This window comes from Mytilus galloprovincialis, chromosome 2 (assembly GCF_965363235.1).
Source record: "Mytilus galloprovincialis chromosome 2, xbMytGall1.hap1.1, whole genome shotgun sequence".
Lineage (NCBI taxonomy): Eukaryota > Metazoa > Mollusca > Bivalvia > Mytilida > Mytilidae > Mytilus > Mytilus galloprovincialis.
This window is the reverse complement of record NC_134839.1, coordinates 92,793,182-92,812,280: the sequence shown is the minus strand read 5'-3', so window position 1 is coordinate 92,812,280 and position 19,099 is coordinate 92,793,182. Positions and strand designations below refer to the sequence as shown.

Here is a 19,099-nt window from a genome sequence, read left to right as displayed (position 1 = left end):
ATAAATTGTTTCCTATAGAGAGAGCTGTGACTTATTTGTCCCAAAATAAATATTTTGTGCATTTTTCTTTTGATCTTTTTTTGTGATAATTTTCATATCATGCTTCTTGCTTGAGATGGAAAAATTATCGCTAGAAACTAAGGAGGCCACGTGGCGTTGCTAACGAAATTGACAACGTCGTCATAGGTAAAATAGCGATAAACAGATTATCATTGGTCATCTCAACTCGATTGCTTTTCTCACTTTCGCTGTACCAGCTCAAGCGAGAAAATCAATCTCGTTGAGATGATCAACGATAATCTATAATTATACCTCACAATAGAATTCATCAGGGAACTGTTCCTTGCCAACATCATTAGGATTAAGATCTTTTTCCCAAGCAGGTATCTTTGGCTTTAGTTCTACTTCTGCATCCATCCAGTTGGCATTATTAAAATCATAATCTGCCCCATCTCCAGCCTCACCAGTAGAATTCATAACCATCTGTAGTCTCTCATGTAAAGACTTTTTGTTTTCTTCTGCGAGTTGTTGTCTTTCTCCTGTTGATAGAATTCTTTTACCTTGCTGATCTCTCCTTTCATATTTTGGACCTGTATTTATAAAGTATTTCTGTCTATGTTAGCAAATACATTAACGTCATATAAAAGGAGTTTCTGATGATTACAGTATTATGGAATTTTTGAACCAAAGCATGCATACTAAACTAAGTCCTAATAGGCTATGTGACAATTATTACATTATTGACCCAATCCTTAAAAGATGATTGACAAAATATATTTCATTAAATGATCATCAATCAAAGCTTCTCATCAAATTTTGGTTTATTCATTGTGACCATGATCAAGAATCATCCCTGAATAATAGAATGACCAATAACATCTTTGTAATACTAAATTTTCCACTCATAACTGACAGAATTAGCTAGCTGTAAAACCAGGTTTGATCCACCATTTTCTACATAAGGCATTGCCTATACCAAGTCAGGAATATGACAGTTGTGCATTTGTTTGACACTTTCCGTTTTGAATTTTCCTTAGAGTTTAGTGATCTTACTTTTCACTAGCCAATATTATTTTGATGAATAAGAATTTAAACCTATTACCAGCATCTACTGTCTCTGTCTTGAAGAAGTCTTCTCCTTCATCTTTCTTTTTTCTCTCAAAATCCATCAGCTTCTGTGTGTGTAATAAACCTCTTGTGTGTTTCCAGTAGGACTGCAAAATAAAATATTCTTATAATACACCTATCTACATGTGTACATGTATTTACATCTACATGTAGCTTACATTTTTGCATGAAAAAATTCCAATTGCAAATTTGCAGATCTAACATATATATCTTTACTAGCCCAAATTTAATTTAATTCATCATCCTTATATTCATTGATATTTGATAGTTTTGTTACAACTGATCAGCACGAACATACATTATAATTCAAATCAAACATGCACTCAAACCTTTAAAGATGCTCAGAACAAAAGCGCATAATTTTTTGCATACTTTTTTGTTCCAGAACTCAAAGGGGCTCCACTTAAAAGATTTTTTTTCTACGATGCAGGTTTATCTTAAAAAGCAAATCTCTGTTTTGGTTTGTTACCAACAAATAAATGTTTATTTACAATATCATCAGATTCTTTATTTACAATGGCATTATAGTTGGCCCTCTTTATGTTAAGTATAACTTACATCTGGGTTATTAAAGTTAATGTTACAGTACTGACAGAAACCAGTGTCAACTTCCTCATCTGAATCCTCTTCCTCTGCCTCTTCATGGGTTTCTTCTTTTATTTCATACTGAGAAACACTGTTATCCAACTCTCCTCGACTGACAGTACTTTGATTGTTTTCTGATACAGAGGGTGACTGAAATCCATGTTTTATCGGAGACTGCACATTCTGTGGTCCAGGCGATGACTTAAATGATTGCAGGACTGGAGACTGTGTATTTTGGGGTCCAGGTGAAGACTGAACATTTTGTGATACAGACGGTAGTGTTTGACGTGGACTCCTCTGTAGTAATGAACTCTGTGATCCATTTGGGTTATTATACTGTGGTGAACTAGTTGGAATTTGCTGATTACATGAAAGTGCACTTAAACTACTACTTAGGAGAGCAGAATTTGGGTGAAATGGTGGTAACGTATACTTTGGTGTCCTTATGATGGATTCTTCTGATTTGACACTAGACAATAAACTCTGTGCAAATGATGCTATTAATTTATCACTTCCTGTCACCATAGCTGGATCCTCCGTAGTAATGACTTTGTTGGCTGTACTTGTAGCAGTGGTAGCTGTGGTTGATAACTGCTTGGTGTTGTGTACACTACTGGTCACAGGAGTTTGAGAGGAAATAAAATCAAGACTTGATGAGACAGGCTTGGTGGTGTGTACACTACTGGTCGGAGGAGCATGAGAGGAACCAAGACTTGATGAAACAGATAGTTTTGATACAGAGCTGTTTTGACTGGTACTGCTAACAACTGCAGGACTCTTTACAGAGCTGTGCTGACTGGTACTACTAACAACTGCAGGACTCTTTACAGAGCTGTGCTGACTGGTACTACTAACAACTGCAGGACTCTTTACAACTGATGTTATACTTGATGATTGACTGCTTTTCAGAAAAGATGGACTTGACAAGACAGTTGGCTGAGACACTGGTGTCTTTGATTGATCTGTTTTTAATGATAGATTTTCTAGTTTTTGAGTTGATTGTTCTGAAGTTGCTTGTTTAGTTTTGTTGGACACATTAGTCTGTGTACAAAGACCTGGAAGTCCTGATGTCTCCGAGACTGAAGTTTGCACACTGTTTTTAGGTTCTGTGGCATGTTGCACTGTTGTCTTTGTTTTAACTACTTGTTGATTCGACTCTTGTGTGGCTGATGAACTGTCAGTTCCATCTTTTGATAATAATGTAGTCTGCTTAGTCATTGGCTCTGAAATAAAAAACAGATTTTGTTTGTAAATAAAAATGAATATTAACATTGCATGTGCAAGACAGATTCTTTCATTCTCACTTTTCTTCTGCTACATGTATACATAGGTAAAAAAAAATCAGAGATAATGCCTGTATCCCTAATGGTTGAATTGGGAATTACAAGCATTACACTTTGAGAAAATGAATATTTTTTTTTTTTGCATAAATATGATAAACAAGTCACACAGTTTTTCTGTAGATCATGACAATAAACCATTACTTTTGCTAACAATCATCACTCCAGAAGAAATAAAATTAATTGGAAATAAATGTATATTTAATAATGAGTCTTATCTAAACTATTTCTTTACCTGCACCTTCAATTTGATCAGCTTTAGATCAAGGACTAGCTATATAGGCATCATAAACTGTACTATTGATTAATTTTTGGTCATGTTGGTATATAAGCATGATAAAAAAATAGTGTGGAAAACTAATTATATGATACAAAATATTACAAGAGAGCAGTGTCCTTTGAAACATGTTTGCTTTGAACAACTACATGTACAATGTACCTTGCATTGCAGGAACAAATATATATGTACCCCAATGTCTTTTTATGGTAATTTGACAGACTTCCACAAAACTTTAAAATGGCAGACCTGACAAGTTGAGTATAAATATTATTGTTACAATGTACATGTACCTACAATATTCATTTTTAGAACACTCACAATGGTCATTGTTATGTACAACCAGATACTCCACAGGGCGCAGCTTTACACGACTGCAGAGGTCGAACCCTGAACAGTTGGGGCAAGTATGGACACAACATTTAAGCTTGATACAGCTCTGAATTTGGATTGTGATTAAATAGTTGACACAACCACAACATAGGTTTCTGACACAGAATGAATGTGTTCTAAGAACTTAAACTTAAAAACTTAAAAATTTTAAATTGGACGTTTTTCTATTACGGTCAATTATCCCAAATCTTAATACATGGTTAAATTCAGCATATCATAGAACCCCAAGAATTCAATTTTTGATGAAATCAAATAATGTTCAATTTTAGACCCTTTAGACTCCAATGTGGACCAATTTGATAACCGGGCCCAAATATTAAAAATCTAAATACATGGTTAGATTCAGCATATTGAAGAACCCCATATACATGTACATGTATTCATTTTTTGTTGAAATCAAACCAAGTTTAATTTTGGACCCCGATTTGGACCAACTTGAAAACTGGGCCAATAATGTAAAATCTAAGTACATGTTTAGATTCAGCATACAAATGTACATGTATCAAAGAACCCCAAGAATTTAATTTTTTTTAAATCAAACTAAGTTTAATTTTGGACCCTTTGGACCTTAATGTAGACAAATTTGAAAACAGGACCAAAAATTAAGAATCTTAATGCACGGTTAGATTTGGCATATCAAAGAACCCCAAAAATTAATTTTTTGATGAAAGTTTGGACCCTTTTGGCCCCTAATTTCTTAACTGTTGGGACCAAAACTCCCAAAATCAATCCAAACCTTCCTTTTGTGGTCATAAACCTTATGTTAAAATTTCATAGATTTCTGTTTACTTATACTAAAGTTATTGTGCGAAAACCAAGAAAAATACTCATTTGGGCCCTTTTTGGTCCCTAATTCCATGAATTCCTAAACTGTTTGGACCAAAACTCCCAAAATCAACCTTCCTTTTATGGTCATAAACCTTGTGTTTAAATTTCATTGATTTCTACATGTATTTACGTATTCTCAAGTTAAAGCGCGAAAACCAAATGTCTTCGGACAACAACGAGGACGACGACGACAACGTCGTACCAATTTACAACCAAAATTTGTTTTCAATTTTTGCGGTCGTATAAAAATGCATGATCTACAAATATAAACACACCAAAACTTACAGTTGATCACTTTATAAGAGGGACGAAAGATACAAGAGGGACAGTCAAACTTATAAATCAAAAATAAACTGACGTCATGGCTAAAAATGAAAAAGACAAACAATACTACATATGACACAACATAGAAAACTAAAGAATAAGCAACACGAACCCAAACTATAAGTTATGGTGTACAAAACACAAAGATTGTATTATAAATACCTTTGTCCTGTTTGTTTTCATCAATGCTGCTGCTTGAAGGTAAATCTTTCTCTATCCTTCCTCTATTAGCAGGATTGTAATATCCCCTACCCCTTTCTGGTAAACCTCTGCTTATTTTCTGGTGTTGTCCCTGCCCATGAGAATGACTGCTCCAAGTATATGGGTTTGTTGTCCCATCATCTAAGTATTCTGTTTGCTTTTGTTTTTCAAGGACACTTGTTTGTCTATTCTGGAAATCTCTCCCTCTGTTTGCCTGTAACTGGCCACGAGCGAACCCTCTGCCCCTGCGGAAAGCAATGGGAGTCACATGGCCGTCAAAACCAGAGGAAACTGCTGCACTATTATTGTAGGTGAGATCACTTTGTTCTGTTTCAGCGTTTGCAGACTCTTGCTCTTCAAATTCTGAGTATACTGTCTGCTCTGTTCCCCAACTTTCTTGATTGAATGGATCAGTTTGATGATTCGGGTTTGCCTGAAAATACTCTCCATGAGTGTATGGATCAGAATACGCTACATCAGTGTTATACCCTTGTTGTTGATTTTGTAAATAAGTGGATCCTTTCTCCCCAAGGGAATCTCTTGGATGTGGGTAGTTGGTACCATATGATAGTGGTAAATGGGGTGCCGGGGGACGACCACGAAGTGGTGTTCTTGGTTGGTATACACCGGGAGGTTGGTGCTGTCCTACAAACGGTGGTCTAAAGGGACGTGGTCCAGGTAGTGGTGGTCTATATTGTGACTTTGAACGTTGTGATGATGGATATAACGATGCAAAACGACTCATATTCAATCAATAAATATTTGAGTCCTTTTGACAATCGTAGAAAATGGCGAAGGCGTGATTAATATACAGATCGGTTCCGTAAATTATTTTCCGGAAATAGAGCTGAGCGCATGAATGTTTTCACAATACTTCTACTTGATCTATTTTACATTTGAAGACCTAACCGATAGAAGCGAATGTAAAAGACGATGGATTTTTTTTTATACCTTTGTAGCAGACAGAGTTATTAGTTAATTTTTAGCTCTCTTTGGTAAAACTCTAAATTTCATATTTTATGTATTTCATTGTTAATTAATTTACATGAAGCTTATCAAAGGATATATTTGTTAAATTACATAGCTTTTGCTATTTTAATTCATTGGTTAAAGATATTTATTTATATTGTAAAGTTTAATATTTGCATCGTTGCAAATTCTTTGGTTACCTTCAGTGAGAAATTTATATATTTTATATAAGTAGTTTTAGATTCTTATTTTGAATTGAGGACTGACATTCAGTCCAACCAAGGAAAGCCATATGTTTCTCGCTCTATAAATATTAATGTCATTGTCAAAGATAAATGGTCAGAGTTTTCTATGTGTTCGACAAAAGAATTGTATTTATTACTTACTAGTAAACTATGTCAGCATCCTATTTGCTATAAAAAGTGGACGGAAGTTTTTGAAATTGAAGAGAATGATCTTTGTAAAGTATGGAAAAACGTTAATTTTTATTGGAAACCATCTATATTAATGGATCTAGATTTCAAAATAGCACATTATTGTATTTTCACAAATTCTAAACTTATGACTATGAAACTTATAAATTACAATGTATGTGATGTATGTGAAAAGGAAGTAGAAAATATCACTCATTTATTTCTATTATGTTCTGAATTAGTAGAATTTCATCTGTTTATGCAACAAAAGTTATCAGTTTTATTTGATAATGTTGATTCTGACAAAATTGATAATTTAGTGTATGAAGAGGTATTTATGTTTGGTTTATTTGGATCTATCAAAGGCGTAAATGTAAGTTTTGTCAATTTTATGTTATCTGTAGCGAGATATTGTATCTTCAGAAGAAGAAATTTACTTAAAAATTTAAACAGTAATGTTGATCTTATTAGACTATTTAAATACACTGTAAAACATTATATAACTTACCTGTATGAATATTTGTGTGATGCAAGATGTATGAGAAATGTTTTTGAGAAACACTTTTTAAAGAATAATATTCTGGTACAAGAAACCGAAGGTGTCATAACATTTAATTTCTAATTATTGTGCTGATTATATATGTGATTATACTTAAAAACATTGCCTTGTGATATTTTTGTGTAATATGTAATATATCTGTTGTATATATATGTTGAAGAATTGAATAAAGATAAAAAAAAAAAAAGGGAAAGCCAGGCTTTCCAACCAAGGATCCAATAGGTTAGTGCATTTGCTACATGCCTCCATAGTACGGTTTATTTGAAGTTATTGAATGCTCCATTTCTACACTTTTGGCTTTACATAATAAAAGTTGTACTTTGTTAATTAAATTATATATAGTTTTCAGTTTTTGGTTTTCATTTACTTAGATATATTATAGCGCATCACTTTTGGCATCAGTCGTTTTCCGCACACATCAGTTTACAAACTAGAATTAGCTGTGGTCCGCATCCCCGAATCTTAGGCAAAATTGTTCCTGCTACACCTTTTTCGTGTTATTTCATTCACAAATATCTCCGCTTCATGGCATGAGGGTAGGAAGGATTGACCCAAGCGTCAAACTGCATGGTCAGTTAGTTTTTTTTACCGTTTGCGTCAAATGATCTTTTATTTTTTATCGTCAATCGTCAAATCCAATTTCGTAGCTACCGTTTGCGTCTAATGGAGAAAAACGTTATTTTATCATTTTTTTTTACCCTCATTCGTTACTGTGTGAGGTAACCATTTCCTACCCGAGTTCCATCATGGCTTTTGAGTCATAGGCAAAATTTCTTTCAACATGATATGTTAAAATTTCCATGATATTGGCATGAAACTCAGATTTATAGAGGTCAAACAACTCGCGTTTGCTATATAATTTAACTACATGTATATAGTTATATGTTATTGCATATTTCAGTAGGTAAAAATTCATAAGAGTCAGAATAAGTTATTGGGTCCAATCTTATATAATCCTTGATATTAGTTTCCCAACTCGCATTTTGACATTGCCATTTTTGGCTGTGAGCTAGAGCAATTATGTGGCCACAATCATTAGATAACTGTATACAAAAACTCCCAGATGGAAACGATCGTATAATAGCTATCAAGATCGAACTTAGAAATCAAAATATATGCCTTATAAACACCTATATGCCTACAACATCTGCAAATTCCGAGGTCAAATATAAAGAATTCCTGGATATCATCACCCATATAAGTGAAAAATATACTAACTTGACAACAATTCTGTGTGGCGATCTAAATGGGACGTTAAAAACCTCTCGATCAAACCAACATGATAAAATCTTACAAAGATATACTAGTACCCAAAATTGGGGGATGAATAAATGCCACTCCCAAGATGACACTTTTTTCCAACACAACGGTAGATCAACATCGCAAATTGATTATATTCTCACCAAGAACGAAGACATAATTGATAAAATCACAATTATGGACATGACTGGCATAAACCTATCAACACATGTACCAGTTATCTGTGCCCTTGCTGCCAGAACAAAAACAGAAACAAAATCAATTCAAGAAACAATCTACCGTGAAATATAAAATAGAATGGGACCGTGGAAACACTAATCTGTATAAAACAAAGTTAAAGAAATTACTAGCACAACAGATATCTATTCATAACAACCAGACAACAACAGATATAGTTGCCATTACTATTTACTGTTTGAAAAAGCAGAGAAGCAATCAATTCCATCTAGGATCATAAAGTTAAACGGGCCAAAAATTAAGGTGTCGCCAGAAGCCAAAAGGCTGCTAATTTTAAGCAAACAAAAATACAGAATCTGGGTTGTAAAGGGTCGTCCAACAGGAACTGACAAATCATACATTGAACGTAAGGAAGCAAAATATAATGCAAGGAAAATCCTCCGCAAAGAAAGAGCTATTGAAAAAGAGAATTTTTATCATCAACTAGAACAACAACCTTCAAATAAAACATTCTTTAAACTTATAAATAGAAATATGGGCAGGGAAAATTTAAATACTCCAGTGATTCAGCATGAAAATAAGGAAATAAGCTGTCCAGTTGAACAGAAAGAAGTTTTGGCAAAATATTATGAACAATTAGCTACACATCAAATCTCTAATGAATATGACAAAGAATATCTCAAAACATGTCAACTGCGCTGTAACATCATCAAAGAACTTGCCCAAAACAACAAGGTCTGTAGTATTGACTTTAGCGAAGACGAAACCCTAGCTGCCATCAAAAATCTTAATAGCGGTAAAGCAGGAGATGAATATGGCTTATTCTCAGAACACCTTAAATTAGCAGGCTCAGAAATTACTCCGGTATTAAAATTTGTCTTCAACAAAATAATTAAAGAAAGGAGAACACCCGAACAATTCAAAACAGGAATTATCACTCCAGTATGCAAAAAAGGAAAAGACAGCAGCCTATTGGACAGCTATAGAGGAATAACCGTCTCCTCAATTTTAGGAAAAACATTTGAACATGCATTACTGAATAAAATTATTAACAAACTTGATAATCGTTCATCTCAACAATTTGGCTTTTCACAAGGACTATCTCCGTCTATGGCAGCTCTACTAATTTCGGAAGCACAAATGAACTCTAAACAGATGAAAGAAATTCTATATTTGGCAACTCTTGATACTAAAAAGACATTTGATGTAGTAAACCACGATATTCTCCTAGACAAATTATTATAAAGGGACATACCACTCGACATCTGGGAAACAATTTATGAGATGTATCATGATTTAACATCAAGAATAAACTGGAAAGGAAAATACAGTACCAGTTTCCCCATAAGGCAATGTGTCCGTCAAGGAGGTATCCTATCAACTAATTTTTATAAGTCATATATTGAAGATTTATTAATACAATTGTAGGAGTCAAATGTAGGGCTACATCTTGGAACTAATTATTCCGGCTGTCCAACTTGTGCTGATGATATACTTTTACGGTAGGCACTTAAAGTTAACCATCGAGGGACGTTAACTACCGAGGGTAGTAATGAATATTCATCTTTACCGGATGATTGACAGCGATGTAAATAAAAACATGAGAGTGATTACCGTGTGTCAACGTCATATCAAATTAATTCAATTTAATTGTTAGAAATACTGTTTTCTGCTGAAAATTAAAAAATAAATAAAATTGAATGGAATGGAATGGAATTGAGCTATGTACAATACAGTAAATATTAGCAATTATAATTAGACGGTAGACAAGCATATTTTGCCTATTGATTCTTTTTTGCATGCCTATTTGGTTATATTATAATACACTAATTGTTTTGATACTGTTTAATGTTTAAATAAGACCCATATGTGAACCATTTATGCACTTTAAATATAAAGATCAGATTTACACAGGATCATACATGATACAGTTCGAGCTAACTATTTTATGTACGAGAGCTATTACTAATGTAACGGTGATGCTGAGATAATCTCCCTTTGCTAGAATATGGGATGACGCAAAATGAACTATATCACTGTGCAAGAACGGAATAGCAAAGTGAATATATAAATCAAACTGTATTGGGATGATTTGGTAAACGTTTATCCAACTTACTGGATATTTTATGAAAGATTTTGCCATTTGTATAGAGGAATTATACCTTTTCAAATAAACTTGGGAGAATAATACACTAATTATAGAATTTTTGGCAAGGTAAACGAACAAATCTTGTCAAATATATATCAAACTCATAGTCTTCGAATGTAAATTTGTTGCGTGCAATTGTTAAATATTAAATGCGATGAGTGTCATTATAGCCTGAAATGAGATTTTGATTACAACGATTAAGAAAAAATCCTGACTAATTCAAACGCAATACTTCAAAATGCGAGTCTTAATTATTGTCGCAACAATAAAAACCTCGCATTAATTTCTGAATTTACAGACATTTGTACCGTCAGCGTACCGTGATCTGTTAAAGGTTTTTTTTTAATAGTTAATTCCGGTGTCACTTTGTCTCTTTTAGAGAGTTGTCTCATTGGCAATCATGCCATATCTTCTTTTTTTATATAATAAAACAAAAACCTGAACGACTTTACATTATAAATTAAAATGCATCCTAGTCGTGATGGAAACAGAGTCAAATGAACAAATGGACTAGATGAAACTGAACGAAAAAAAGAAAGAAAACACCAATTTGATCTGATAGGGGTGAATTCTATTCTTTATTCAAACTCGAGTTTGGTTTGGAACCGTATCTATTGCGATTATTACCCAAGGACAGATATTACATATCTAAACTTCGATGCTCGAATTTGAAGTTACCTATTGAGACGGGTAGATGGGCGGGAATCGCGAGGGAAAATAGAATATGTACATTATGTAATGAGGGATGAGGGAATAGGAGATGAGTTTCATATATTGTTTACCTGTAAAAATGCTGATGTTTCTGCTCTTAGATCAAAGTTTGTACCAAATTACTATGTAATGAATCCAAGCAAGAAGAAATTCACTGGCTTGTCTATATGTAACCAAATCCTTGATGTAACGTACAAGTTCAAAGGAAATTATCAATTTTCGTGAAGAAAATCATAAAATACTTAATCTAATTATACCAATTGTTTTTTAAAATATACTATGTATTTGTGTTTCGTTTGTCCTGTCTCGCTATGTATTATCTTAATATGGTTGTATATATTATTGTCCTCTTGTACACAAGTATGTGTCTGAGGTTATGAATAAAATCTTGAAATCTTGATACGAGAACAGATTATATTTGCTTCGGCTTTTTCCATTTGCGCCAATCTGCACTTAATTAGCGCCTATTTTTTTTTATTTCTTTGCGCCAAATTTATTTTCTTCATTTGCACAAATTAACAGGTAAACACAAGTCATGAGGCATATAAGATGTATAGAATTTATTTATATAATAACAAAAATATTCCTTCTGGCCTTTTGCCACCTGCCACTTGCTCACACGTGACGGGGAGGAGGAGGGGGATTGAAAGCAGGATAAGTTTATTGCAAGTGTACATCACACTTGAAGTAGCACTTTATAAAATAAGATTGTAACAGTTTGACATAAAAATCACATTTGCATATGCACAAATCTTTTTTAACTAAGTATTGTCATGCAACACTTCTGTTGAACTGCAACCTTGTGATATCTTCCCTACAATAAAGCATCCCCTTTTTTATCAAAATTTTTATAAGTTTAAGCCTGTTTTTTTCTTTATGGCATCGGTTCCATATATGAAAGTAAATGTTCGGGTACCAGAAATGTGATTAAATGATGATACCCATGAGCTCAACATGTGTCTATACACACATTTATCTATATTGTAGCTTGTGTTCATTGAATTGCTGGAGCTCTATATTGTATGTTAACTACCAACAGTAGGTATAGACTAAAACTCTTGATAGACGGTATATAGGAGCACTATATTGTATGTTAACTACCAACAGTAGGTATAGACTAAAACTCTTGATAGACGGTATATAGGAGCACTATATTGTATGTTAACCACCGACGGTAGGTATAGACAAATACTGTTGATAGACGGTATATACACATGTAGGAGCACTATATTGTATGTTAACTACCGACAGTAGGTATAGACAAATACTGTTGATAGAAGGTATATAGGAGCACTAAATTGTGTGATAACTACCAACAGTAGGTAAAGACTAAAACTCTTGATAGACGGTATATGTAATAGCACTATATCGTATGATAATCACCGACGGTAGGTATAGACAAATACTGGTGATAGACGGTATATAAGAGCACTATATTGTATGTTAACTACCGACAGTAGGTATAGACAAATACTGGTGATAGACGGTATATAGGAGCACTATATTGTATGTTAACCACCGACGGTAGGTATAGACAAATACTGCTGATAGACGGTATATAGGAGCACTATATTGTATGTTAACTACCGACAGTAGGTATAGACAAATACTGTTGATAGACGGTTTATAGGAGCACTATATTGTATGTTAACCACCGACGGTAGGTATAGACAAATACTGTTGATAGACGGTATATAGGAGCACTATATCGCATGGTAACTACCGACGGTAGGTTTAGAAAAAAAAACATAATAATAGACGGTATATAGGAGCATTATATTGCATGTTAATCACCGACGGTAGGTATAGATAGATTATGTTGATAGACGGTATATAGGAGCACTACATTGCATGTTAATCACCGACGGTAGGTATAGACAACTGTCAATAGACTGTGTAATGGAGCACTGTATTGTATGTTAACCACCGACGGTAGGCACAGACAAATACTGTTGATATACGGTGTATAGGGGCACTATACTGTATGTTAACTACCGACAGTAGGTATAGACAAATACTGTTGATAGACGGTATATAGGAGCTCTATATTGTATGTTAACTACCGACGGTAGGTATAGACACATACTGTTGATAGACGGTATATAGGAGCACTATATTGTATGTTAACTACCAACAGTAGGTATTAGACTAATACTGTTGATAGACGGTAAATAGGAGCACTATATTGTATGTTAACTACCGACAGTAGGTATAGACAAATACTGTTGATAGACGGTATATAGGAGCACTATATTGTATGTTAACCACCGACGGTAGGTATAGCCAAATACTGTTGATAGACGGTATATAGGAGCACTATATTGTATGTTAACTACCAACAGTAGGTAAAGACTAAAACTCTTGATAGACGGTATATGTAATAGCACTATATCGTAGGTTAATCACCGACGGTAGGTATAGACAAATACTGGTGATAGACGGTATATAGGAGCACTATATTGTATGTTAACTACCGACAGTAGGTATAGACAAATACTGGTGATAGACGGTATATAGGAGCACTATATTGTATGTTAACCACCGACGGTAGGTATAAACAAATACTGCTGATAGACGGTATATAGGAGCACTATATTGTATGTTAACCACCGACGGTAGGTATAGACAAATACTGTTGATAGACGGTATATAGGAGCACTATATTGTATGTTACCTTCCGACAGTAGGTATAGACAAATACTGTTGATAGACGGTATATAGGAGCACTATATTGTATGTTAACTACCGACAGTAGGTATAGACAAATACTGTTGATAGACTGTATATAGGAGCACTATATTGTATGTTAACTACCGACAGTAGGTATAGACTAATACTGTTGATAGACGGTATATAGGAGCACTACATTGTATGTTAACTACCAACAGTAGGTATAGACTAAAACTCTTGATAGACGGTATATAGGAGCACTATATTGTATGTTAACCACCGACGGTAGGTATAAACAAATACTGTTGATAGACGGTATATGATATAGGAGCACTATATTGAACGTTAACTACCGACAGTAGGTATAGACACATACTGTTGATAGACGGTATATAGGAGCACTATATTGTATGTTAACTACCAACAGTAGGTATAGACTAAAACTCTTGATAGACGGTATATGTAATAGCACTATATCGTATGTTAATCATCGACGGTAGGTATAGACAAATACTGTTAATAGACGGTATATAGGAGCACTATATCGCATGTTAACGGTTTAGAAAAAAAAATAATAATAAACGGTATATAGGAGCATTTTATTGCATGTTAATCACCGACGGTAGGTATAGATAAATTATGTTGATAGACGGTATATATAGGAACACTATATTGCATGTTAATCACCGACGGTAGGTATAGACAACTGTCAATAGACTGTGTAATGGAGCACTGTATTGTATGTTAACCACCGACGGTAGGTACAGACAAATACTGTTGATATACGGTGTATAGGAGCACTATACTGTATGTTAACTACCGACAGTAGGTATAGACAAATACTGTTGATAGACGGTATATAGGAGCTCTATATTGTATGTTAACTACCGACGGTAGGTATAGACACATACTGTTGATAGACGGTATATAGGAGCACTAGATTGTATGTTAACTACCGACAGTAGGTATTAGACAAATACTGTTGATAGACGGTATATAGGAGCACTATATTGTATGTTAACTACCGACAGTAGGTATAGACAAACACTGTTGATAGACGGTATATAGGAGCACTATATTGTATGTTAACCACCGACGGTAGGTATAAACAAATACTGCTGATAGACGGTATATAGGAGCACTATATTGTATGTTAACCACCGACGGTAGGTATAGACAAATACTGTTGATAGACGGTATATAGGAGCACTATATTGTATGTTACCTTCCGACAGTAGGTATAGACAAATACTGTTGATAGACGGTATATAGGAGCACTATATTGTATGTTAACTACCGACAGTAGGTATAGACAAATACTGTTGATAGACTGTATATAGGAGCACTATATTGTATGTTAACTACCGACAGTAGGTATAGACTAATACTGTTGATAGACGGTATATAGGAGCACTACATTGTATGTTAACTACCAACAGTAGGTATAGACTAAAACTCTTGATAGACGGTATATAGGAGCACTATATTGTATGTTAACCACCGACGGTAGGTATAAACAAATACTGTTGATAGACGGTATATGATATAGGAGCACTATATTGAACGTTAACTACCGACAGTAGGTATAGACACATACTGTTGATAGACGGTATATAGGAGCACTATATTGTATGTTAACTACCAACAGTAGGTATAGACTAAAACTCTTGATAGACGGTATATGTAATAGCACTATATCGTATGTTAATCATCGACGGTAGGTATAGACAAATACTGTTAATAGACGGTATATAGGAGCACTATATCGCATGTTAACGGTTTAGAAAAAAAAATAATAATAAACGGTATATAGGAGCATTTTATTGCATGTTAATCACCGACGGTAGGTATAGATAAATTATGTTGATAGACGGTATATATAGGAACACTATATTGCATGTTAATCACCGACGGTAGGTATAGACAACTGTCAATAGACTGTGTAATGGAGCACTGTATTGTATGTTAACCACCGACGGTAGGTACAGACAAATACTGTTGATATACGGTGTATAGGAGCACTATACTGTATGTTAACTACCGACAGTAGGTATAGACAAATACTGTTGATAGACGGTATATAGGAGCTCTATATTGTATGTTAACTACCGACGGTAGGTATAGACACATACTGTTGATAGACGGTATATAGGAGCACTAGATTGTATGTTAACTACCGACAGTAGGTATTAGACAAATACTGTTGATAGACGGTATATAGGAGCACTATATTGTATGTTAACTACCGACAGTAGGTATAGACAAACACTGTTGATAGACGGTATATAGGAGCACTATATTGTATGTTAACCACCGACGGTAGGTATAGCCAAATACTGTTGATATACGGTAAATAGGAGTACTGTATTGCATGTTAACCACCGACGGTAGGTATAGATAAATACTGTTGGTAGACGGTATATAGGAGCACTATATCGCATGTTAACTACCGACGGTAGGTTAGAAAGATACTGTTAATAGACGGTATATAGGAGCATTATATTGCATGTTAACCACCAACGGTAAGTATAGACAAATACTGTTGATAGACGGTGTAAAGGAGTACTAATTCGTATGTTAACCACCGACGGTAGGTATAGACAAATACTGTTGATATACGATGAATAGGAGTACTGTATTGCATGTTAACCACCGACGGTAGGTATAGATAAAATGAAATTCAAAACAGTGTGGCTGTGGCCATTGATTGACACATTAAATTCATCCATTGACTGGGACAATATACATGAACGTTTGTCTGTAACGACCACTGTTCACGACGTACCTACGATAGACATTTAAACTGTGGTGTCACCAAAGGTTTCTTAACGCCTTTAATTATAAAATAATTCAAAAAATTAATCAGGAATAACCTTTATGTTTTGATTTATATAATTGATATAAATCAAAACATCGTGTTATTTCTGATTAGTTTTTCGAATTACTTTATTAAGTTGTTGAGAACCTTTGGTGACCCCATAGTTTAAGTGTCTTTAAAAAGTACATAGTGAGCAGTGGTAGTTACATACAAACGTTCACCTTAATTGTCCCAGTCAATGGATGAATTTAATGTGTCAATCAATGGCCACAGCCACACTGTTTTGAATTTCATTATAAATACTGTTGGTAGACGGTATATAGGAGCACTTTATCGCATGTTAACTACCGACAGTAGGTTTAGAAAAATACTGATAATAGACGGTATATAGGAGCATTATATTGCATGTTAACTACCGACAGTAGGTATAGACAAATAATGTTGATAGACGGTATATAGGAGCACTATATTGTATGTTAACTACCAACAGTAGGTATAGATTAAACTCTTGATAGACGGTATATATAATAGCACTATATCGTATGTTAATCACCGACGGTAGGTATAGACAAATACTGGTGATAGACGGTATATAGGAGCACTATATTGTATGTTAACCACCGACGGTAGGTACAGACAAATACTGTTGATATACGGTGTATAGGAGCACTATACTGTATGTTAACTACCGACAGTAGGTATAGACAAATACTGTTGATAGACGGTATATAGGAGCACTATATTGTATGTTAACCACCGACGGTAGGTATAGACAAATACTGTTGATATACGGTAAATAGGAGTACTGTATTGCATGTTAACCACCGACGGTAGGTATAGATAAATACTGTTGGTAGACGATATATAGGAGCACTGTATTGTTATTGGTTGCTGTCTTTGATATTGATTTTACGTTTATCGTTTCAGCATTAATCGGGCTGTTAGTTTTCGTTTTTCGTCACATCTAGTCAGGAATGGGTTTTAATAGCATTTTACATGAATACATATGTGTAACTCATGGCTGATTCACATTCGTTTGTCTTTGGTGGATAAGTTTCCCATTGGCAATATTACCACATATCTTCTGAATTTTCATTGCATCATCTAAACATGTAAAATTCGTATATAGAAAATATATACGTATAGATAATATATATATAATATAAAAAAGTAGATGTTGTATGATTGCCAATGAGACAACAGTAGTGTTTGTGGGACAGAATGACCCCCATTAAGGTGGACGTCGGACGCTGACGCCATATTCGAAAGTTGGCGCAGACGACGACGCCATATTTAGGCCTTAAAGCGGACGCCATAGTCGACCCTGAAATCAAGACGCAAACATCGGGTTGGACCATGTTACTCGGACATCGAGACGCCGACGCCATATTTGGGCTTAAATCCTGGACGCTATATCTTAATGTTTGACCAGGCTACCCTCCAGGGTAGATACTTTTAGTGACCCTAGAAAGAGTTTTTCAAGACTTGAGACCTGCTATACATCCATGTAGGTGTTTTAAGATTTTTTTTCTTTTCTTCTGTTTTTTTTTTCTTTCTTTTTTCATTATTTTTTTTTTTTTTTTTTGTATCATTATTTTTCATTTAACCAAATAAAACTACGAGTTTACTGTCATTCTGAATCGTGTCAGTGGATGAAAAGTTGTTGATAATGTCCTTCATCTCGAGTCCCGACATCTCAATTTGACGTAATAAATGCAATACAGGCCACATGTATCTGAATCATTGGGTTGGATTTGATTGCAAACCACACAGTATTTCGGTCCATTGACGATGAGTACATTTCTGAAATAGCGTTGGTACTTGTCCGGTTATCGTCCTAAGGAGTCGAAAAATTCTGATGGACCCGATGCGGGGAAATGAAATGCAACCCAATGACTCCCCTTTTGATCACAGTTGTCCCTATTGACCACAAACCTTCTACGCCTGTCGCTCACATATCTAGGCAAGTCTTCTGCACAGCAAACGGTCACGGGCAATCCACTCAAAGCATCCTCTACATCTGTCCCGGTCATCGTTAAGGGCAATGCCGTTTTTATTCCCACAACCTTGCTGACGTTGGGCTTCTAATCCACGTAGGTGAGCAAACACTAAGTACTCCACAATCCTGACAGGCGATGAGATTTTCCGTGTTTCAGCATCCTCTGACGAACTATGTGTTGTCTCGTCGGCAATATCTTCGTCTGATGAGACCGAACTATCGTCTTCAAAAGTATTCGAGAGACGGTCGTCATCCCTCTGTCCGTCTGGTGTCTCTCCTTGACCGACCTGCAAGACCT

The 19,099-nt window shown here is 34.8% G+C and overlaps 1 protein-coding gene across 1 annotated transcript in view; it reads right to left on the bottom strand.

Annotated features, from left to right (window-relative positions):
* Positions 1-5,893, bottom strand: part of LOC143064889 (uncharacterized) — a 29,435-nt gene extending 23,542 nt beyond the window's left edge. The window contains exons 1-4 of the mRNA XM_076238079.1: positions 5,038-5,893; positions 1,687-2,936; positions 1,103-1,214; positions 313-590 (exon numbers count right to left, since the gene is read on the bottom strand). Of these exons, the coding sequence (XP_076094194.1) occupies positions 313-590; positions 1,103-1,214; positions 1,687-2,936; positions 5,038-5,821 (2,424 nt within the window). The 5' untranslated portion in view covers positions 5,822-5,893. The remainder of the gene's footprint in view (positions 1-312; positions 591-1,102; positions 1,215-1,686; positions 2,937-5,037) is intronic.
* Between the last annotated feature and the right edge of the window lie 13,206 nt (positions 5,894-19,099).